A 24,997-nucleotide genomic window follows, 5' to 3' on the forward strand; every position below is an offset into this window, starting at 1 on the left:
GTTATTTTGACTATATTTGTGTAAAGAATTAATTATCAACATTAAAAAAAATAAAAATTTACCGCATATAATTAAAAGTAAAAAAAATATATAAGACGGACATTTCAATAATGGTAAACGGAAAAGACGGAATATTTTCGGTGCAGAGATTCGCCGTTGAGTTGAGCGACGGGTAGGGTGACCTGGTCTAGTATCTCAACTCTCCATTTCTCTCTCTTCTCTCTCTCTCTCCTTCTTTATTGATAAACGCTACTCTTTCCTCGGAGAAATCTCGGGTGAAGCTTCTTTATTTAAGGTATTTCCCATTTCCGGAGCTCGGATCTCCTTTTCATTTTTTTCCGATTTATGCTGAAATCTCTGCTCATACTGCAACTTCTCTTTCTACTAGATACTAGATGTAGTTTCTGATTTTGGATCTGTTCAGTAGAGATATGATTTCGATACTTAGGGTTTTGCTTTTTCTCTGTTCATCAATAGCAGACTCTAATTCTTACCTTCTAATTTCCCAACCAACGAGTGAATCTTCTTAGGATTACTGCTGATTTTGATATTCAGATATTCAAAACCATAAATTTATTACACTTGGAAATCCGTATTGATCTGGAATGGAACTGGTATCATCTCACGATCCAGTTAATTTGATTGAATGGAGCGATTGGTTTTTTATGTGTAGGGTTTGAAGTTGCTATTTCCATGGAGGGCACTGGAGGGAATGGCGATTCTGCGACAGTGTCTATGAATAAATGGAAGCGTGATGTATCCATGGTATTTCAGTTTTATTTGGATAAAACAACTCCTCATTCTGTCTATAGGTGGATCGGAACCTTTGTTTTGGGAATCATCTATGCTCTTCGTGTTTTCTATTTACAAGGTTTCTATGTCGTCACCTATGGTCTTGGGATCTATATGTTGAATTTGTTGATTGGTTTTCTGTCACCTCTTGTTGATCCCGATCTAGAGCCTTCTGAAGGCCCTAAGTTACCCACCAAAGGATCTGATGAATTCAAACCTTTCATTCGGCGCTTGCCTGAGTTTAAGTTCTGGTAATTATTAGCGTATGTTTCTTTAGCGTATACTCTAGTAGGGATTGTTCATAGACTAAAATATTGAATCTTTTGACTTACCTGGTCATAATCAATTTAGGGTATGTTTCAAAATGTAATTGTGTTCACTGCTCACAATCAATTTGGTTTTTCAGGTATGCTATTACAAAGGCATTCTGTGTAGCCTTTTGCATGACCTTATTTTCCATGTTTGACGTTCCGGTTTTTTGGCCTATACTGCTTTGCTACTGGTTCGTTCTATTCGTGCTCACAATGAAGCGACAAATCATGCATATGATCAAGCACAGATATATCCCATTGAACATTGGGAAGCAGGTAATCAATCTTCTTATATATAACAGCATATTTGTGATGTTTAGTTCTTTTGACTAATTGTAAATTTGTAATCTTCTTGTGTAATAAAACTACCCCCTTTCCCTCTCACCAGAAATATACAGGAAAGAAGTCTTACGCCAGCACCAGTGGCTCTCGAGGAGACTGATGGTTTTTAAGGGAAAGTGTTGGCAATCTCAATCGATTATAGAAGAAGCAAAAAGACATTTGGGATAATACACTTCTTCATTGGTCATAGAAAGTTGTAGTATGTATTTGTTGATTCTCAAGTATTGTAATAGGATTCATTCAAACTGTCCCTTTCTTGGAAATCAATGTAAAATGACTTATAATCTTTCATTAAAAATGTCACAAAATAGGGAAATCATAATTGTTTTTGTTAGACAACAAACATTTGCATCAAAATATTCGGGTTTTTCAAACAAAATTAAGCAATGTTAAGATCTGTACATAAAGTTGAATCCTATTTTGCATTATAACGTGTAGACATTACCATTACAGAGACTTTTCTTAGTTTTGTTGGGTAGATAGAGACTCTTTTCTATATGCGGTGATGTTGTGCTCATTTATTAGAATTATTTCATTTCTTTCTGAACAAATTTGGTATCCTTTCCATTTTTGAGCTCCATATATCAATTCTGAATGAGCATTAAGGAGATTGCCAATTGTCTCAATCTGTACCAAGAGTTGGGCTTGTTATTTTACAAAGTTTATAACTTAAAAACTGAATTAAGTATAATTTACTATATTTTTTTTCTTGGAGAATAAATTATTTTGATAGTAGAACCCTACCCAACAAAACAGGAAAGGTTCATTAGTGAGTGGAGCAAAGATGTAATAAGTTGGGACTTTCTCCATTCAAGTTGCCCAGATTTTGCATCCTTAATTTAAAAAAAACTACAAATTCTTAAGCAGCTTTGTGCCTGGCTCAAATTATATTTTTTTTCTTTTCATCCATCAACAACAATAACATCTTATTCTCACACAAATTGGTCAAGATACTCAGAGACAGTAGTGTTCTTAACATCAGGATAGAGTTCCGATGCTTCCACCCCAAACGAACTTTCAATCTCGAAGTTTGTATGATCCCCTTTAACGAAAGCCGAGTGGCAGAGCGATAACACCACGTTTCTTGGAAAACCAGCTTCTGAAAGGAACAAAACAGTTTCTTGTTAATTATATTGATAGACTCACTTCCACAATAATTGGTCTGGTCTGTTTCATTTTGAACTTACCTTGGATGTTCTCAATAAGTTGCTCTTCAGACACATATGTTCTTTCAAGAGTCTTGCCTATCTTCTTCTCCCATAAGGATACAATGTCGTTGAGTGAGCCCATGTTGCTTGTGGGTCTAATGTAAAGTATTTTGTTCAAGGTTCTTGGATCATCCACGCCTTTTATCGTATAGGTCCCAACATCTGTTTCTTCGATAAAGACAGCTGAAAGAGGAAATGAAACCACGAGGTTATAGTAATGGGATGTTGTGTTGGTGTCTTTCAGATAAAGAATTCTCGTGTCTGTTACCTTTAGAATTTCCATCCCCAAAGATGACAACCTTGTCTCTTGGAGGAGCCATAGCTCCAGGTTGTCCCAAAGTTTTAAGAAAACGATCTGCAAAAAAGTTGGAACATACATAGGTGTATGGAATTCCTTCTGCTTCAACGGCTCTACGGATCATAGATTTCGCACCAAACATCGATTTTGCTGGATCAACAGCGTGGACTCGATCTACATCGTTTCCAAATTCTGATGGAAAGAATCTCTGCAATTCGTGTCATTTTCGGCTCATAAATTCTTTATAGATGAAGACAACAACAGCAGAGTTTAATCTGGATCTACTTTTGATGAGAAACACAGTGAAGGGTTGAGAAGCATATAATACAATTTAGATTCATATATACGACCTTGATGTTACCAGCATCTTTAATGGCGGCGATGATCTTGGTCTGTTCTGGTAAGAGATCTTTACCAACGGCAGAGATCACCACATCCACTTGTTTCATCGCCTTCACCAAACCCTCGTGATCATTTAAATCACCCTGTGCAAACATCCATGGATTTCAAGTACAATCCCATTGGAAGGTGAATTTAGATCTTACAGACATGAACGAGAAAGACTCCAGAGCTCTTAAAAGCCTGGATGATGGGGGCCTTGGCTGGACTTAAAATGGAGGTCTCTCTAATAAGAGCGAAGGTTGGATGACCAGCCGTGGCGCTTGCTTTCACGATGAATTTTCCGATGTAGCCGGTTCCGCCGATGATGAGAATCTTACTCTTTCCGGTGGCAGCCGCCATATTCTTTTGATTGATTATCGAACAAACCTGAATCTCTGGCATAAAATGTTAAAAGGCAACTTGTTATAATCTATTATAACAGGATTTTAAAACATTATAAAAAAAATTTGTTTAACAATTTTATTTCTAATAATTTTGTAAAAATAACTTCAATTTGACAAAATGACCATAAAAATAGCTTTAAATGAGTTTGTGTCGGACGTATTAATATTATCACTTCAAAATATTTTAACGAAATTACTCTGTCATACGCGAATGGCACGATAATCCTCGATTTTTCACATGCATTTATTTTGTGTGACGATTGATAGAAAAATTAAGTAGATTAATTTTGGAACCGGCCACACATTACAATTTTTGAATATTTATTCTAAATAATCAAAAAGGGAGAAATTGATAGAAAAATTAAGTAAGTTAATTTTTGGAACCGGCCAGACGAACTAAACAGAAGTTAACCTTCATGTGCAGGTACAGATCAAAGCCGTATGAACCGGTTGGCGTATCAAAACCGATTGCTACTACTTCAAAGAAACCAGTTTCAAGTGATCAAGTTAAAGATCAGAGAAACCGGTTTTCACTTTCTCAAGCAACCGGTTAGCCAAGACAGAAACTTTCATTCCAACCGGATCATACTGCACAAGACACAAAAACCGGAAGGTTCAGAACAAAAGTCAGAAGATTCAAACTTCAAGAGTGACGTACCATGACGGAAGAAACGTGTCTTGAAAGAATAAAAGAAGATCGGATCCGATCGGAAGCATGCGAGGAAAGCAATGATGCTTTATTGATCTGAAATTGACAACCGGAAGTGCATGTTCAACACGTGTCCAAATCTGAAAACCGGCTACGTCATCTTTTGCTCAGAGCTGCCTGCATGAATGCCAGGTGTTGAGGAAAGTGAAGCGTGCAAGCAACCTTTTCTGCAGCAGGCGTGATGATGATCGACCAATCCGCAGGAGAGAGAAGAAAGTAACCGTTGGCTACTTTCAGCTATAAAAGGAAGATCAAACGTCTTCATTTAATGCAAGAAGCAGTTCGAAGAAGTTCAGAAGTAGTTGAAAGTTGTAAAAGCATTAAATTCTAGAGAGATAAAGTCCTATATACTGTAAAACCGGTGTGTCTAAAACCGGAAGCTCTTTGTGTGTTGTTTTTGTTGAGTTGTTGTATTACATCAAAGTGTGAGTTTGGTGTAACCGGCGAGTAGCGAAGTTGGGCTCGACCGGCAGTATTGTTGTAACTCTAAAGAGTTAGTGGAGATCCTTCTCATAACCTGAGAAGAAGGGGTGACGTAGGAGGGTTTGCTCCGAACATCCATAAACAAATCCTTGTCTCGTGTTCTTTCCTTTGCTTTTATTACTCAGCCTAACCTCAAACTAATCATACTCCTAAAACCGGTCACTCACATCCATTAAACCGACTCCTTCTTAAACATCATCTAAAGTCGCATTCGTTGCTTCAACCTGAAACAGACATTTCTGCCCTTGAACCCGGTTCAAGAGTTTGTGACAGTTTGTGCAGTGCTGAGAACGGTTATAGTCTCTAACCGGACTATCACCAAAGTGTGTGTGTTGTAAGCGGCCACCATTACCGAAACCGGAAAACACCCCGGTCCTCCAAGGGCGTCCCCGATCCTAACAAGTGGTATCAGAGCGAGGTTCTTAGCACTCAAGCAACCGAAGAAGATGGGAAGCATGACCCACAACGACAAGCCGCCAATGCTAAACAGCGAAGCGTTTAGCAGTTGGAAGAAACAGATGTATCTACATCTGATTACGTTAGATGATGAGATGAGCCGAGTCCTGAAAGAGGGACCGATCAAGATCAACAAGGAGAAAAACCAATGGACGAGTGAGGATCGAAGACGGAGTAACCTGGACAATCATTGCATGAGGCACATCTATAAGGCTATAGATAATAACACTTTGAATAAAATATCAGAGTGTGAAAATGCAAAGGAAGCCTGGGAAACGATCATTCAGATCCACGAGGGAAACGAAAGAACCAAGGAGAACAAAATCCTGGTGGTTACACAAAAATATGAAAATATACGGATGAAACCGGGAGAAAACATGAAGGAATTCAGCAACCGGTTCACCAGTGTAGTCAACGAGCTTCAAACACTCGGAAATAAGTATGACAACCGAGAAGTGATCATCAAAGCCCTAAGATCTTTGCCAAGCACGTGGGATATCAAGACCATGGTGATGAGGGAGTCAAGCACTCTTGGGCAGATGAAGTTGCATGATGTGTTTGAGGACTTGAAAGCCTACGAATTCGAGATCAAGTCTCGGATCGAAGATGAAGCATCCACATCAACCGCAACTAGAGCTTTGGTTACATCGGTGGAACCGGCGGCTCAAGTATCAACCGCACCGGCTCCAGTCAAAAACACCGATCAAATTACCGAAGATGTGATGGCGATGCTAGCTCAGAAATTCGGGAAATTCATGAAGAAGAGCCAGCCACCATCTAACAATGACTTTAATTATAACTATGTAGATAAATCAAACAAGAGATGTTATAACTGTGATGGTTTTGGACATTTCAGGTCAGAGTGTAGAAAACCAAGAAGAGACGATAGAAAACCGGAAGGAAACTATCAAGGAAATAATTATCAAGGGAATAATTATCAAAGCAACCGGTATCAGGGAAACAACTACCAAGGGAACAATTATCGGGGAAACAACAACAACCAACGAAACGACTACCGAAGAAACGATGATCAACATGCTGATGAAGGAAAGGAGATTCAAAAGGCGCTCATTGCATCTGATGGTGGAAGCGAGTGGGCATATTCCGACAATGAAGATGGTGAAGAGAAAGTAACCTGCTTCATGGCAAACGACGAAGAGGTATTTGACTTTTCCTCTGATGAGTTTACCAAAGAAGATCTGGTTTCTGCACTCAACCAAATGGTTGCTGAGTTCAGAAACATATCTGCTTACATACCAAATCCAAAAGAAACTAAAACCGAACAAATAAATAATGTATATGATAAAACGTGTGAAATCGAAATGTATGAACCGGATGAACTATTCTCAGATAATGAGAAGATAGTTCAACCGGTAACCGAAACCGATGAACGAGCAATGTACGTCACGGCTGCGTGGGAGAGATCACGTCAAGCAGTGAAACAAATGTGTAACTACAAAAGGCACCCGAAGTGTAGGTATGGTATCGGTTATGAACCAAATAAACAAAATGAAACAAAACAACCTAACGGGATGAAACTCACGAAAAATAATCTTCCATTTATAAAATTTGTCAAGAGTTCACAAACCGAAAATGATCTAAAACCGGAAGAAACGCTTAAATATGTAAGTCCTAACGAATCTGAAAAATGGCTTCATCCTGAGAGAAGGAAAGTCAACCGGAAACCAAGTAAATCTAATAAAACCCAACATCAAAGAAGTCCACCACCACATAAGGCATTCTTGAGCAACAGCCAAGAAGTTAAGCCAAATATTATCAAAACAATAACCGGGAAAGTGATCTGACTCATTCAAGTCTGGATCCCAAAGGGACTAATCAACCATGGACCCAACTGAATGTGGGTACCAAAAAGGTGTAAATAATTGTTTGTTGCAGGTCAGGAGAAGCAACCGGCTAAAGAATTCGGAATGGTACTTAGATAGTGGATGCTCAAGGCATATGACCGGAAACAAGGAGCTCCTAACAGACATCAAGTACGAAACCGGAGCAGTCATCACATTCGGGGATAACTCAAAAGGTAAAACCGTGGGCAAGGGTAAGATTGTCCATGGTGAATTATCCATAAGTAATGTATTATTGGTAGAAAAACTAAGCTTTAACCTGTTAAGCATAAGCCAAATGTGTGATGTGGGCTACAAAGTCGAATTTCATAAAAACTCATGCTTAGTTAAAAACCAAAACAACGATGTTCTTCTAACCGGTAACCGGATAGGAAACATTTACAAAGTTGATTGGAAAACTGATTTCGAAAAACCTGTGTGTATGATAGCCGGAAATGATCCAAACTGGCTTTGGCATAAACGGTTAAATCACTTGAATTTCAAAACTATTAACTTTATCTGTTCCAAGGAACTAGTTCACGGTTTTCCAAACGTTAAGTTTTCAAAAGATAAAGTATGTGCTGCATGTCAAATGGGCAAACAAGTGAAATCATCTTTCAAAAATAAAGGAAATTATCAATCTGAAAGATGTTTAGAACTCTTGCATATGGATCTGTTTGGTCCGGTTAAAGTAACTAGTTTAGGAGGCATGCATTATACTATGGTAGTTATTGATGATTACTCCAAATTTACTTGGGTTACTTTTCTAGCCTCTAAGAATCAAGCAACTCCAAACTTGATTAAACTGATTTTGAGAATACAAAATGAAAAATCTATTCGAGTAAACAAAATCAGAAGTGATAGAGGAACTGAGTTTATAAACAGTAATTTAACTACTTTTCTTGATGATTCCGGTATTAGGCACGAGTTGTCTAGTGCCAGAACTCCTCAACAAAATGGCCTGGCTGAGAGAAGAAACCGATCTCTCAAGGAAGCCGCAAGGTCAATGATAGGCGATTCGGGTATCGCTCAGAAATTTTGGGCTGAAGCTATCAATACCGCTTGCTATACACAAAATCGATCTTTAGTAACTAAACGGTTTTCGAAAACTTCTTTTGAAATTTATTTTGATCAAATTCCAAGTGTACGGTATTTTCGAATTTTTGGTAGTAAATGCTTTGTTCACAATAACGGCAAGAATTACTTGACCGCTTTTGATGCTAAATCCGATGAGGGAATAATGTTGGGATATTCAGCTGTGAGTAAAGCCTACAGAATATACAATACTAGGACTTTAACAGTTGAAGAAACCGCACACGTTGTTTTCGATGAATCGGTTGAACGAAACACTGCATTACCCTTCGACCTTCACAACAAAATGGAAAATTTCAATATCTATTCTGATGATGAAGACGAGGTTCCGGTTTACAGACGCTTTGTCAAGGACCAAGCGGTTGATGCTGAAATTCAGCCTGATCAAGCTGCTTTACCGCAGAAAGTTGATGCTTCAGTTTCTACTGAAGAGATCGGTCGGTCTGACTCTGTTCAACCTACCGATCAGTCTAACCTTGATCAGCCAACCGAAAGCTTGGTAGACACGTCTCGGATTAACCTCAGAAGGAACAAAAACCATCCTCTTGAACTAGTAATAGGTAACATATCCTCACCCGTCCGAACTAGGCAACAAAATTTGGATCACTATGGAAACTCTGCTTTCATATCACAAATTGAGCCGAAAAAGGTGGATGAAGCATTGTCAGATCCAGATTGGATCTTGGCAATGCAAGAGGAATTAAACGAGTTTGAGAGAAATAAAGTCTAGTACTTAGTCCCTAGACCGAAAAACAAACCGGTTATAGGTACACGATGAGTATTCAGAAATAAACTCAATGAAGACGGTTTAATTACGAGGAACAAAGCCCGGTTAGTGGCTCAAGGCTATAAACAGGAAGAAGGCGTTGATTTTGAAAAATCATTTGCCCCTGTAGCTAGACTTGAGGCAATTAGAATATTTTTAGCATACGCAGCTTTTAAAAACTTTAAAGTTTATCAAATGGATGTTAAGAGCGCTTTTCTAAACGGTAAAGTAAATGAAGAGGTGTATGTTAACCAACCTCCAGGTTTTAAAAATCTAGAACATGAAAATCACGTTTACCGGCTGAATAAAGCCCTCTACGGTTTGAAACAAGCTCCAAGAGCTTGGTATGATACTTTAACACAATTTCTATCTGATCACAAATTTACAATAGGTTCGGTAGACAAAACACTTTTCAAATTTGAAAGGAAGGAACATATTTTACTTGTTCAGATTTATGTTGATGATATCATATTCGGGTCAACCGATCCAAAATTATGTGACAAATTTTCGAAAATGATGACTGATAGATTTCAAATGAGTATGATGGGGGAAATGAGTTTCTTTCTAGGACTTCAGGTTAAGCAGATTGAAGCCGGAATCTTCATAAGCCAACCGAAGTACACAGCCGAACTGCTGAAGAAGTTTGGGATGGATACATGTGCCGAAGCGGCTACGCCAATGAGTCCTTCCGTGAAGCTGGACAAAGATAATGATGGTCAAGCCGTTGACATCACAGCATATCGAGGAATGATCGGATCGCTGCTATATCTAACTGCCAGTCGACCTGATATTCTATTTACGGTTGGAGTGTGCGGGAGGTTCCAAGCAAATCCAAAGCAGTCTCATTATACGGCGGCCAAAAGAATCCTAAAATATCTAAAGGGAACTCAAGAAGTGGGACTTTGGTACCCAAAAGATTCAAGCTTCAACCTTATAAGCTATTCAGATGCCGATTACGCAGGATGCAAAATCGACAGAAAGAGTACAAGTGGAACCTGTCAGTTCTTGGGTGACCGGTTAGTCACTTGGAGCAGCAAGAAACAAACATCCGTTGCAACCTCAACCGCAGAGGCGGAGTACATAGCGGCTGGAAGCTGCTGTGCACAACTCCTCTGGATCCAACAGCAACTAAGGGATTTCGGAATAGAAGCAAAGGAGTCTCTAATCTTTTGTGACAACATCAGCGCCATAGCGATTACATACAATCCGGTGTTGCACTCAAGAACAAAGCATATCGACATCCGACACCATTTCATCCGGGAGCATGTTCAGGAGAAACACATCCGGCTGGAATATGTCTCGACCGAGCAACAAGTAGCGGACATCTTCACGAAACCGCTACAGGAAGCTAAGTTTTCACATTTTCGAAATATCTTGGGACTTACTAACATTAATCAATTGATATAATCATCATGTATGCATGTAAGAAACCGGGATATGTGTTCAGGGAGAAGTTAAAATCTTCTCAAGCCATATTCAAATAGGCCATTAATAAATCAAGTATGCTAACCGGGAGGAAGTCTCCGGTTATGCCCGATCACTTCATAATTTCGAATCAAATGTATGTTTACTATACGGTTGAAATAACCGGGCTAAAGTGGATAAGTCAAATCCAAAGTTGAACAACTGTTGACATTAATCAACTTTTCTTCACAAATGGAAATATCCTACTAAAACCGGTCATGGAAAACCGCTTAGTACAAATGCATTTTGGTCTGATGGAATGAACTTTTCCGGTTAACCTGGGATGACTAACTGAGTTTTCATGCATACTTTGAAAAATGAAGCCCGTAGTTAATAAAAACAAGTCTACCACAATCAAGATGACGACATATGTCCATCATCTAGAGAGGGAGACTCACATCTTGTCAATAGATATTTTTCATCATTGCTATCTTAGTAATAATTAGATTTACCTTGGAAATAGACTATAGTTACTTCAACAAGTTAAGTCTATTAAGTAGCTGATGACATCATCAAGCATGCTTAAAACCTCATTAATATCAGCCAAACCCCGGGCTATATAAACCAACTACAATCCTTCACAAAAACTTCACAAAATCACTATTCACAAGTTTCATTTTTGAGATAAATCATCTCTCTCAAAAACATGAACACCAACTCCTTAGCAAAGAAAATCATATTGGCAGATTTTGATTCAATCTACCAATATGAAGATCATGAAGTCAAGGAAATGTTCTTAGCCATAGAAAGGAGCGGGCTAAGAAGTTTCTTTGAGAATAGATTCATCCTTGACTACCTCGTAATCGAAGAACTTTTCCAAACCGGAAAGGAAGTGCACCGAGATATCATCGTTGCACAAGTTTACGGTCAAAAGTTTCTATTCAGCGAGACGGATTTCGCTGTATATTGTGGTTTGCCCAATGAAGGGGTAACCGATCTAACCTACTCTCCGGTGACAATGGAAGAAATGTGTCGCCGGTTCTCAGGATCAGATATCCCGGTTAAACCCTGGGGTGCCAAAAATCAATTTTCTCATAAGTACCAGCTTCTCTGCGAGATTCTGGGAAAATCTGTCTTGTGCAGAGAGAAAAGTTACTATTACACTCAAAGGCTTTTCGAGATGATGATCGCTGTAACGGTTGGGACACCGGTCAACTGGTCCTGGATCATTCAGTAACCTGAAGAAGATGCTCCTTTCCAACAAAACCGGCTACGCTCCCCAGCTGAGCGGTTTCTGTGCAAGTTTGGACATCCACTCCGGACCCTTCGTCTCTCTTCATCCAAGGCATGTGCTCACCAAGGAAAGAGTACAAGAGATGATCGACCGGTGGAAAGCTGTCAAAGCCAGAAGAATTCAAGCGGCTGAGTCATCAAACGTCTAACCTGTTCTCTCTTCTTTCTTTTATTTCTTTTCTTACAAAACCGGTAATTTTGCTGTACTACCGGTTTTGTACCTCAATTAATGAATCGTATTTCCTTCCTTTTTCAAGTCAAAATCTAACATATTCAATGTGTCATATCAAAACAAAATCATATCACTCTTGGAAACACAAATTCTCATTCTCAAAAAGCATGCCTGACTTGACTAGACAAGACATGCCTTTATTCTCTTGGAAAAATCACAAAGACATTAATGACTAAGCATAAACGGCTAGATTTTTCAAATCCTATCATTAAATGCTCTCATTCATTCCAGGCTATAAAAGGGGATGATGTTATTCATTTTCAAAACACGCCTCCAAGCACCCCTTCTCTCTAAAACTCGAAAGCTCAAAAACCCTCTCAAGATCTTCTTCACTACTCATCATCATGTCTGCCGAGCTAAGAAACACTCTCATTATCGAATTTGAAGATATCAAAAATAGCGCTTATTATGATTGCATTTTTCAGCATATTATAGATTCTGGGCTGCAGGGCTTTCTTAAGGGTTCAGACACCATCCTCGTAGAGGAGGTGTATGAATTCTTCAACAACGGTCACATTTTAGATGATGGCAGCATCCGCACCATCGTCGACGGCCAATTCTTCCAGTTCAACGAGGAGGAATTCGCCACCTTCTTTCACCTTCCAACCGAAGGTTTTTCTGATTTTCCAACGCCGTTCTTACCGGCTAAGGAAACCTTTTTCAAGATCTTCTCTTCTTCCTACACTCCTATCAAGGATTTTGGGAAGAAAGAAAATCTCGCTCCTCACTACCAGCTCTTTCACGATCTGGTCCAAAGGTCTATCATAGGCCGAATGCCCAACCAGAACTACAGCCGGGAGGCATTCGACATTATGATAGCCATCATCCGCAACTCCGCCATCAACTGGGCATCCTACCTCTACAACAAGCTGAAGCAGCTTATGACCGGTGCAAGAGGACGGATCAGTTACGCTCCTCAAATCACCCGGTTTCTGATGTCCAAGCGTCGTAACCTTGGAACCGGTGTTCCGGTTGGACCATCCAACACCATCACCATAGACATGATTTATAGGTTTACGTCAAGAATTGAGGAACGGTTTCCTCAAAACACCATTGAAAAATGGTATGAAAGGAGGATGGAAGGAGGATGGTTCACAGAAGACTAACTTTCTTTCTTTCTTTTTTCTTTCTGGTTTCTGGTCATTTTGATGTACGACCAGAACCGCCCCAATGTTAACCATTTTCCTTATATATTAATGAAATATTTTAATTCTCAAAATCTCCGGTTTTCATTCATAGTATTCCTTCCGGTTTTCTAAAAACTCATACAAAATGTTAAAGTTAACCTAAAACTTCCGGTTAGCAAGTCGTCAAGTAAAACCGGACCTTCAAGCAAAAATGAAAGTTTGAAAACTTAAACTGCCCACAGTTTTACCTCTCAAAATTTACCGCCCACTGAAATCCCGCTTTTACCGCCGAAAGTTACGGCAGTAACTTTTGGAGGGAAAATTGGCGCCAAAAGCATCGAATTGACGGTTCATCTTCAAACCGCTCAGAACCGCCACATATATAAGTTCATATCACCCTATTCAATACCTATGCTTTCTCTCTCTACAAAATCTTCAAATCTTCAAATCTTCATCTCTCCGATCTTCATCGTTCTTTCCAAAAATCATCATGGATCTAACCAAAGCTCCATTCCAGTGGATGTTACAAGTTGATTTCTCAGATATCGATGAACACGCCGAAGACAAGAACAAGGCTGTTCTTCAACTTTTGAGGGATTCTGGGCTGGAAAAGTTTCTATCTGGCCCGTTCATCGTCTATCCGGCGGCGGTGACGGAGTTCTTGGCGACGGCGACACTGTCGAAGAGGAAGGTCTCGGCGACTGTCAACGGGAAGGCCATTCTCATTACCGAAGAGCTTTTTGCTGAAGCTCTCGGTCTGCCCAACACAGGTTCGGACCTAAAGATTGACTTAACCGATGCAGAATCAAATGCTGCCCGGTTAGTGGTCTCCTTCTCAGGTCAAGATCTGGTGCTCCACTCTAGCCGGAGAAGTAAGATGAAACCGGAATATAGATGGTTGGTAACTGTCACCGCCCGGTCAATCCAGGGAAGGGGAGGTAATTTCGACAACCTCACAAAACTGAAACTTAGAATGCTGTTGGCTATTGTCCGAGGTGACAAGGTAGACTGGGGATACGTTATTTACGAAGAATTCTGTCAAATGATGATAAAGAAAGATGGGCGGGTGCAGGCCTTTGCTATGCAAATCGTCAAAATTCTTGAGTTCCTCAACGTGGAACTAGGTGAAGGCAAACCGCTTCCGATCTCCACCATTCTTGACTCCGAGTCCATGATCGAAAAACCGGAGAAGACGATAAAACATAAATCCTCAAGGACAAAGTCATCCAAGGGAGCCAGTTCCTCGGCTCCGGCTGAAGAAGAAACCAGACAGAAGAAACCATCAAGAAAGGCGGTCGAAGCCGAAGTTCCACCAGAACCGAAGATGAGGAAGAAGGTAGCTGCGAAGAAGAGCTCAAAGAAACCGGCAGACTCCGAGAAAACGCTTTCCTCGGACAATCCACCGGAAAGAACCGCAGATGTCTTCCAACCCATTCCCATCAACACAGTTATTCCCGTTCCCATTCCATCCCATTCTCCAAGGCAAACCGAATCTTCGGGGAGCAAGGAGAACAAGTCAATCTCCAAGGAGGAAGCAGAGGTAAGCATTCACTCTGAAACCTCCAAGTTACCGAGTAAACGAGTTGGAGAGGTATTGGCCGATGTGGGCTTGAATACCTCAGAAGCAATCAATAATGTGGTCCAAGAGATCACAAAGGAAACCGAAGAGGATGATGTTTCAAGTCGTCGGAAGCCAGATGATCAGGTTGAGATACTTGATCAGACAGAAGCTCAACCGGTCGAAGAGACGACCAAATCAACAGAGATCACACCTCCGGCTCAGAAGGGAAATTATGAAGAACAGGAACCTTCCGGTTCCGCAGGAAGGAAGACAACCTCAGAAATGCAACCGGTCACAACACCTGAAGGTTCTACTCAAGTAAACAAAGGCAAAGGGATTCTCATAGAAGATACAACGGTAACCGGAACGGGCACGCTGCAAATCGATCCTCAACAGGAAGTTATAACCGGAGACGAAGTCATCTTCACCGCAGAGCAAGAGAATGAGATCTTCGAGGAACTTATTCAAGACATGAACAAAGGTGCGAGTGATGCATTGGCTCCATACATCTTGTGGGTGAAGCTCAGATGCGAAACCAAGTTATCCGACATGGCTCCAAGTCTAAATGGTAATAAGCATTGGGATAAGCTCGTCAAGCTAGAAGAGAAGGCACTTCAGCTAGCTAACACAAACCTAATTCAACCGGCTTTTAGCAAAGCAGCAGTCATCCTTGAAAACGCCCGGCTACAGGCAGTGGAGAATGCATTTCAAGAAACTCAAGGATCGACGCTAAACCCGATTGAAATGAGGATGGCCGAACGGTTTATTGCGGTACGAGAAAAGCTTGTGCAAAATCTTGATCATCTTGACAAGCAGTGGAGGAAAGGTTGCCAACGCCAACTCAACAATGCCGAATTATATCAAAGCAAACCATTCTTTATGAGTGGTGAGACATTCGGAACCTCTGAAAACCTGGAACAAGAATCCTCTCAACCGGTCAAAGCCCCGGAAATTGATCAGATTAAGCAAGTGGTGGCTGAAACTGTTGATTCATGCCTGGGAAATTTTAAGGTAACAACCAACGAAAGAATCACAACGGCTGAGGCCAACCTGTCAAACTCTCTAAAGTCGATGATGGACACGGCCATGTAGACAACAGTAAAAGCCTTGATAGCCGAATCCGTCCAAACCGCAACCGCTCCATTATTGGACATGCTGCAAGCAATGGCCATTCAGATCGGGGAAATGTCCAAGGTTCAAGTCACCACAACTCTAACGCAAATCGAAACGGATGCTGAAACCGCAAAGAAATTGCAAGAGGAAGAGATAGAAAGGGAACGGTTACAGAAGGAGATTGAAGACAATGACTTCGCGCTTGCCCAACAATGCAACGAAGAAGAACAAGCCAACGTCCAGAAACTCCAACCGGTTCAATCGTCCCACTCAATGGATACAAGGAACAAGAAGAAGCGAAGCGCAGTCAAGAACGTGATCAAGCGGGCAGAACAGAGAACAACAGCTTTACCGGTCGTGATAAATGCGCCACCGCTTGATGAAGAAGAAGAAGATGCTGAGGAACTTAACCGGCGAAAGAGAAGGGCAACCACAGGATCACCCTCAACTCCAAGCTTCAGACCTTCTAATGCTCCACCGCCTTCACCACCGAAACCGGTCTGCACCAACTTTGGGTTCAAGAATAGGGGCACCGGCCACTCAAGTGTATGGGCCGGAGTGCTGATTGATGCCGAAAGACGTGATAGAGAGTGGAAAGCAAGAAAAGAAGAAGAAAGAAGACAGTTGGAGAAGGAAAAGGAAAAAGAGCTTCACAAGGGGGGACCATCCAAGCCCTAAATCTCTTTCGTTATTTACTTCAAACAATTATACCTTACTATGTCTCAGAACTTGATTACTTTGCTTTTTCTGATAAGTTCTCACATATTTGCTAAAACAATCAAACTCATGCTTTTGAAACATTTTTTCAAAAACAATCAAAACACATGATTTTCAAAAACCGGCCATATACTACATGTTTTGAATATTTATTCTAAATAATCAAAAAGGGAGAAATTGATAGAAAAATTAAGTAGATTAATTTTTCTAACTGGCTAGTAAGCAAATTTTTCAAAACCGGCCATATACTACATGTTTTGAATATTTATTCTAAATAATCAAAAAGGGAGAAATTGATAGAAAAATTAAGTAGATTAATTTTGGAACCGGCCACACATTACAATTTTTGAATATTTATTCTAAATAATCAAAAAGGGAGAAATTGATAGAAAAATTAAGTAAGTTAATTTTTGGAACCGGCTAGACGAACTAAACAGAAGTTAACCTTCATGTGCAGGTACAGATCAAAGCCGTATGAACCGGTTGGCGTATCAAAACCGGTTGCTACTACTTCAAAGAAACCAGTTTCAAGTGATCAAGTTAAAGATCAGAGAAACCGGTTTTCACTTTCTCAAGCAACCGGTTAGCCAAGACAGAAACTTTCATTCCAACCGGATCATACTGCACAAGACACAAAAACCGGAAGGTTCAGAACAAAAGTCAGAAGATTCAAACTTCAAGAGTGACGTACCATGACGGAAGAAACGTGTCTTGAAAGAATAAAAGAAGATCGGATCCGATCGGAAGCATGCGAGGAAAGCAATGATGCTTTATTGATCTGAAATTGACAACCGGAAGTGCATGTTCAACACGTGTCCAAATCTGAAAACCGGCTACGTCATCTTTTGCTCAGAGCTGCCTGCATGAATGCCAGGTGTTGAGGAAAGTGAAGCGTGCAAGCAACCTTTTCTGCAGCAGGCGTGATGATGATCGACCAATCCGCAGGAGAGAGAAGAAAGTAACCGTTGGCTACTTTCAACTATAAAAGGAAGATCAAACGTCTTCATTTAATGCAAGAAGCAGTTCGAAGAAGTTCAGAAGTAGTTGAAAGTTGTAAAAGCATTAAATTCTAGAGAGATAAAGTCCTATATACTGTAAAACCGGTGTGTCTAAAACCGGAAGCTCTTTGTGTGTTGTTTTTGTTGAGTTGTTGTATTACATCAAAGTGTGAGTTTGGTGTAACCGGCGAGTAGCGAAGTTGGGCTCGACCGGCAGTATTGTTGTAACTCTAAAGAGTTAGTGGAGATCCTTATCATAACCTGAGAAGAAGGGGTGACGTAGGAGGGTTTGCTCCGAACATCCATAAACAAATCCTTGTCTCGTGTTCTTTCCTTTGCTTTTATTACTCAGCCTAACCTCAAACTAATCATACTCCTAAAACTGGTCACTCACATCCATTAAACCGACTCCTTCTTAAACATCATCTAAAGTCGCATTCGTTGCTTCAACCTGAAACAGACATTTCCGCCCTTGAACCCGGTTCAAGAGTCTGTGACAGTTTGTACAGTGCTGAGAACGGTTATAGTCTCTAACCGGACTATCACCAAAGTGTGTGTTGTAAGCGGCCACCCTTACCGAAACCGGAAAATACCCCGGTCCTCCAAGGGCGTCCCCGATCCTAACAACGATCCGTCCCTTCGCGTTACAGGAGGGAAGTATTTTAGTAAAAAAAAATCAAGTGATCACCAACACAATTTAATTTATGTGCTGGTCACCGATGTATTTAACCCCTTTTTTAGAGTTATTTTGTCAAATTTCTCTTTATATTATCATCAATATTATCATTTTCAATTTTATAAGTTTATAATTTTCCTTCAATATAAACAAACTTTTAACTTTTACCTCCCTTCACAATGAGAATGAGGTAATAGGTAAAATAGTAAATTATTTTTATTAATGATTATTTTGCCCTTCCATAATAAGAACAGAAATCCTCAATGAGGATCCAATCTCATCTTTTACATTTTTACAAATTAAAAAAATTAAATTAAATTATTTGTTAGTATGTTTTTTTTCTCACATCACCAATAATAAAAGGAAGGGACCACTATTTACTCTTTGTTCGAACATAGTGGTTGACTTTAATTAATAAAGAAATTATTATGATTATCATAATATAAACAACAATAAAGTATCACTTTTAGAAGTTCTATAAAAATTATTAGGTAGAATATTAAAAAAAAAAGTATCACTTTTTAGAAAATATATAATTCTAGCAATATTTTCTTATAATATATATATATATAGATGATCACCGATTTGCTAAGATTATTATAATTTTATAAACATTTTAAATATAGACATAGAAAGACGTGGATTATTGATCAACATGACTATTTTTTTATTTTTTTCATCTCTACTAATTGTATTTATATAATATCTTTCATATTTTGTTTGACTTTAATTAATAAGAAATTATTATGATTATCATAATATAACAATAAAGTATAAATTCTATAGAAATTATTAGGTAGAATATTACAATAAAGTATCATTTTTTAAAAAGTATATAATTCTAGCAATATTTTCTCATAATACCGGGTATATATATATATATGGTCACCGGTTCGCTAAGATTATTATAACTTTATAAACATTTTAACATATAGACATGGAAAGACGTGGATTATTGATCAACATGACCATTTTTGTCAATTTTTTTCATCTATACTAATTATATTTCTCTAATATCTTTGCATATTTTGTTTGACTTTAATTAATAAAAAATTATTATGATTATCATAATATAACAACAATAAAGTATTACTTTTAGAAATTCTATAAAAATTATTATATAGAATATTACAAGAATCACTTTTTAGAAAAGATATGATTGTAGCAATATTTTCTAATAATATCATGTATATATATGGTTATCGGTTTGCTAAGATTATTATAATTTTATAAACAAGATTATTATAATTTTATAAACATGGAAAGACGTGGATTATTGATCAACATGACCATTTTTGTCATTTTTTCCATCTATACTAATTGTATTTCTCTAATATCTTTACATATTTTGTTTGACTTTAATTAATAAAAAAATATTATGATTACCATAATATAATAACAATAAAGTATCACTTTTAGAAATTCAATAAAAATTATTATATAGAATATTACAAGAATCACATTTTAGAAAGTATATAATTCTAGCAATATTTTCTCATAATATCGGGGATATATATATGGTCACCGGTTTGCTAAGATTACTACAACTCTATAAACATTTTAACATATAGCCATGGAAAGACGTGGATTATTGATCAACATGACCATTTTTGTCGTTTTTTTCATCTCTACTATTTGTATTTCTCTAATATCTTTGCATATTTTGTTTGAATATTGTTATATAACAATTATTTATAATATTTTCATTTTGTTTTTGTAGTGGGACATGTAGAAGGCTTTGTTCCGGGTAGAGATATTTCTCGCAAGACTCTTGAGGACTGCACTAAGGTGTGCGCGGGAAGTACTCCGTTGTACAATAGAGGAGCTTGTGCTTGTCATATCAACATTCAAAAACAACGTTGTGAGAAATATAATGAATGTTATAAGTTTTGTGGTCGATATCCTCCTTATTGTCATGATGGTTTTTGTGGTTGCATCCATCGGGATATACCACCCACATCAACATTTGTAAGTCAGTGAGTAATGTTTAGAATGATATCTATGTTACATTATTTGTAATTGGCTAAGCTAGCTTTTGGAGTGTTATTATTAAAATGGAAAATAATCTTTAATCAAAGTATATTTCATCAATCCATAGTCCATCTTTTCTCCATTTAACTTCAAATATATAAGTGGATTTATATATAGATGAAAAACCTAGCAACTTCCTAATCTCGTCAAAGTCATGGAGTCCTAATCATTCTTAAAGTAAGAAGGGAAAGCACACAAGCCAACTAACCAAGATCAATTGCTCAATCACTATCCACATATTTTATACATTTTAAAAGAAAGGGAATAATTACATATGTTAATCTTGACCAAAAGAAAAAATAATAATAAAGGGAAGGGATACATTTTGTGGTAGGTTTGAAAGAAAAAAACAATACACTTAAAATTTGGAATCAACATATATAGTTTAAACATGATAATACAAAAAAATAATCCTAACATATTTTAAAGAGGTATGATAAACCCAACGAAGGGTTAGCGAAAGTAAGGCCACGAATCCTACGTGGCCTTGCCAGCTAGGAGAGAGAAAAAGCAACACAAAATAAAAAAAATAAATATTTCAGTTTCCCACTCTTTCTTCTTTCCTCTCTTTCTTCTTTCCTCTCTTTCTTATTTTCATTTATCACTTTCGGCGAACCCCGATTTTTCTCTGGCGATTTTTCTCTCCGGCATCCCCGACTTCTTCTACTTTCTTCATCTATTTCGATCGAAAATGGTAAGAGAACTCTTTCGTGTATGTTCACTTCATTGTCTGCCTTCGTATTCACTTCATACTATCTTTTCAGGCTGGTGGTCCAGGTACATCTCCATATAAGACTTCAAAATCTCCCAGATCTCAAAGGACAAGGTAAATAACATTTTCTCTTTTAGAATCGTAGATCATTTTAATGATTTGAAGATCGTTTAGCTTTATGCGGTTAGAGTTAGGGATTTTAATGATTTTAACGATAGAAAACTATGATTATTGTGTATTTGCTGCATTATGAGTCCGTAAATGGATGGTTTAGAGACCCGAAAGTATGATTGTATAATGTTTGGCTGTTATGGGTCCCGAAAATGTGATTTCGAGACCTGAAAGTATGATTATATAATGTTTGGCTGTTGTTATGGGTTTAGTTGCAGAACTAATTTCAATTAGGTTGTAAGAAAAACCATTTCTGGTCCCGAAACCACTCATTTCCAAAAAAAAAAAAAAAAAAATTGCCGTTTCGGGTCCCGAAACCAGTTTTTCTGGTCCCGAAACCAGCATTTTTGGTCCCGAAATCACCATTTTAGGGTGATTTCAAACTCCGAAATGGTTTCTATACGATCTTTTATTGCTATTTTATTTTTTTATAAACCAATAATCTTATTGTAATGTTAATTTGATTTGTAGGTCATGTATGAAGATCCAAATCTTCTTATTGATCAAGTTAATGAAGAAATGAGATTATTTGAGATCTCTCAAATTGTAGGTTGTATTTTAAATGCGATATAAATGACAGATTGTAACATTGTAAATAAATGTTTAATTATGTAAATTTCTAGTATAATAACACTATCTTCAATTATTTTTGATTTTCTAGGATTAATTATAATGTTTCAGATTAAAAAAATTAAAAAAAAAGTGTCCCGAAATCACTCATTTCTGGTCCCGAAACCACTCATTTCGAGTCCCAAAACCACTCATTTCGGGTCCCGAAACCACTCATTTCGGGTTCCGAAACCACTCATTTATATATTTTTTTTTTGTCGTTTCAGGTCCCGAAACTACTCATTTCGGGTCCCGAAACCAGCTTTTCAGGTCCCGAAACCAGCTTTTCTGGTCCCGAAACCAGTTTTTCTGGTCCCGAAACCAACTTTTCTAGTCCCGAAACCAGCTTTTCTGGTCTCGAAACCATCTTTTCTGGTCCCGAAACTAGCATTTCTTGTCAATAATCTTATTGTAATGTTAATTTGATTTGTAGGTCATGTATGAAGATCCAGATCTTTTAGAACTCTAATCTAAATCGATGCAGCAGCTAAACCATAAACGTTAAACATAAATATTGATATGACAATCATTTCGAACAGAAAATAAACGAAAGAAAGAAAAAAGACTTTATATTTCAATCGATCGGAAGATAAGAAGTCGATGAAATGTTTCAATAAGATCGACAGTGGGTTGGGTTTTGGGAAATGGAAACGAAAAATAAAGAGAGAGATTGTCGTGGGGGTTTTGGTTTTGGGAAAAAATGAAACGTTTCATTAACGGAAGAAGTCTTACCATTTCGATCGATCGGAAGAGAAGTCGGTGAAAATGAAAGAAGAGAATCGCCGGTGGGTTTAGGAAAAATGAAACAAAAGAGAAAGAGAGAGAATGAAACAAAAGAGAGAGAAAGAATAAGATTTTGGTTTGGGGGGGAAATAAAAATATAGAAATAATAGGATTTTTGGTTTTGGGGGGAAATAAAAAATTTCAATTTTATTTTTATTTTTTTTCTCTCTCCTAGCTGGCAAGGCCACGTAGGATTCGTGGCCTTGCTTTCGCTAACTTGTGGTTGAGAATATCATCTCTCTATTTTAAATAAGTTATCTTAATTAGTTAACTTTGACTCATTTAAAATATTCAACCTTTGGATCTACTTTGACATTCTACCAAACAAACAATTTAATTTAAAATTTCACCTCAATATCAATTTTAATTCAACATAGTTAACATATAAAAATATTTTTTAATTGATTAATGTAACTCAAGTATAAAAAAAAAAATTGTGTTTGCGAGACAAAATATTATTAAGACCCTCTTAAGTTGAAGTAGGGTAATGAATATGACAATCATATTAATTTTTAATAATAATAAAAAATAATATGAGATGTTTTGATTTAAAAAAAAAATCAGCAAGTTTCAAATTTTTAATAGGATATAATAATTTTTAGTTTAAAAAATCCTTCTTGGGAAAAAGAAATCTTGAATATTTTGGATAATTTATTCCACTGAATTTATGGTTGTTGAATGGATATAGATTATACCGTGACACCCGTGGGTGTAACCAACCCTTTTCTTTTCAATTTTTTTTCTTTTACAAATTTATTAAAAATTAAATATTTATTCACTTTTCACTTAAAAGTATTTCATCTAATACACATTTATCTTTTTATTAAATAAAAATAATTTACTTTCATTTTTTATTATAATAATTTTTAAAAGGAATTGTAATTAATATTGTACAACGAATATAATTTTTAAATGGGATAAATGATAAATTTAGGACTTTCCTTAAAATATTTTATCAATTTATTTTTATAAAGAATTATTTTTTATTAAATCAAATTAAGAGTAACAAATAGAGTATTAATTTACAAATAATAGAAAATAACGTCTAAAAAAATAAATATAGACGTTATATGATATAAATTTGTCAAGATTAAGTTTATAATGAAACTAAATCACTAATCATGTAACAATTTGTAACGAGTGGTGGTGAAGCCGAGTAAACTAATTAAGTGTTAGAAGAATCTCTATCCAAAATTCTGAACGACAGTAAATTTATCTTTGTCCAAGTGTTGATAACAAACATCAAATTTTTTTTGTCAAATAATAACTCACCATCTACAAATATAATCAAAATAGCGTGAAACCATAAAAATCATTAAAAAATACGTGTAAAAGACCTCTAGATGAATGATAAATCTAAAAAACTTTTTATAAGAAAAATAAAAACGAACTCCAAATCCAACATCATCAACTCTTTTACTGCAATGAAATAAATACGGACTCGAGAAATGGTCACCAACACAATTGAAGGATATGACTTTTACTGCAATGAAATAAATACGGACTCGAGAAATGGTCACCAACACAATTGAAGGATATGGGCAGTAGATAATCTACCGGTTTTTTGGCCTATACTGCTTTGCTACTGGTTCGTTCTATTCGTGCTCGCAATGAAGCGACAAAGCATGCATATGACCAAGCACAGATATATCCCATTGAACATTGGGAAGCAGGTAATCAATCTTCTTATATATAACAGAATATTTGTGATGTTTAGTTCTTTTGACTAATTGTAATCTTCTTGTGTAATAAAACTACCCCCTTTCCTTCTCACCAGAAATATACCGGAAAGAAGTCTTACGCCAGCACCAGTGGCTCTCGAGGAGACTGATGGTTTTTACTCATCGCCAGGGAAAGTGTTGGCAATCTCAATCGATTATAGAAGAAGCAAAAAGACATTTGGGATAATACACTTCTTCATTGGTCATAGAAAGTTGTAGTATGTATTTGTTGATTCTCAAGTATTGTAATAGGATTCATTCAAACTGTCCCTTTCTTGGAAATCAATATAAAATGACTTATAATCTCTCATTAAAAATGTCACAAAATAGGGAAATCATAATTGTTTTTGTTAGACAACAAACATTTGCATCAAAATATTCGGGTTTTTCAAACAAAATTTAGCAATGTTAAGAACTGTACATAAAGTTGAATCCTATTTTGCATTATAACGTGTAGACATTACCATTACAGAGACTTTTCTTAGTTTTGTTGGGTAGATAGAGACTCTTTTCTATATGCGGTGATGTTGTGCTCATTTATTAGAATTATTTCATTTCTTTCTGAACAAATTTGGTATCCTTTCCATTTTTGAGCTCCATATATCAATTCTGAATGAGCATTAAGGAGATTGCCAATTGTCTCAATCTGTACCAAGAGTTGGGCTTGTTATTTTACAAAGTTTATAACTTAAAAACTGAATTAAGTATAATTTACTATATTTTTTTTCTTGGAGAATAAATTATTTTGATAGTAGAACCCTACCCA

The 24,997-nt window shown here is 37.2% G+C and overlaps 2 protein-coding genes across 3 annotated transcripts; one reads left to right on the forward strand and one right to left on the reverse strand.

Moving 5' to 3' along the window:
- Nucleotides 1-130: 130 nt before the first annotated feature.
- Nucleotides 131-24,508, forward strand: LOC124933068 (protein RER1B-like). 2 transcript variants are annotated; one of them, XM_047473796.1, is made up of 4 exons: nt 131-295; nt 674-1,043; nt 1,199-1,379; nt 24,288-24,508. In XM_047473796.1, exons 2-4 carry the CDS (start codon nt 694-696, stop codon nt 24,339-24,341), a joined length of 585 nt encoding a protein of 194 aa, XP_047329752.1. In that variant the 5' UTR covers nt 131-295; nt 674-693; the 3' UTR covers nt 24,342-24,508. The 2 variants fall into 2 exon arrangements, with proteins under 2 accessions (XP_047329752.1, XP_047329751.1); XM_047473795.1 differs by lacking the exon at nt 24,288-24,508 and adding an exon at nt 1,492-1,703.
- Nucleotides 2,322-3,739, reverse strand: LOC124933066 (phenylcoumaran benzylic ether reductase POP1-like). Its single transcript, XM_047473793.1, has 5 exons — nt 3,501-3,739; nt 3,302-3,436; nt 2,922-3,159; nt 2,633-2,836; nt 2,322-2,544 (listed from the first exon to the last, which is right to left on the reverse strand). Exons 1-5 carry the CDS (start codon nt 3,732-3,734, stop codon nt 2,378-2,380), a joined length of 978 nt encoding a protein of 325 aa, XP_047329749.1. The 5' UTR covers nt 3,735-3,739; the 3' UTR covers nt 2,322-2,377.
- Nucleotides 24,509-24,997: the final 489 nt, after the last annotated feature.

This window comes from Impatiens glandulifera, chromosome 3 (assembly GCF_907164915.1).
Source record: "Impatiens glandulifera chromosome 3, dImpGla2.1, whole genome shotgun sequence".
In the NCBI taxonomy this organism is placed as follows: domain Eukaryota; kingdom Viridiplantae; phylum Streptophyta; class Magnoliopsida; order Ericales; family Balsaminaceae; genus Impatiens; species Impatiens glandulifera.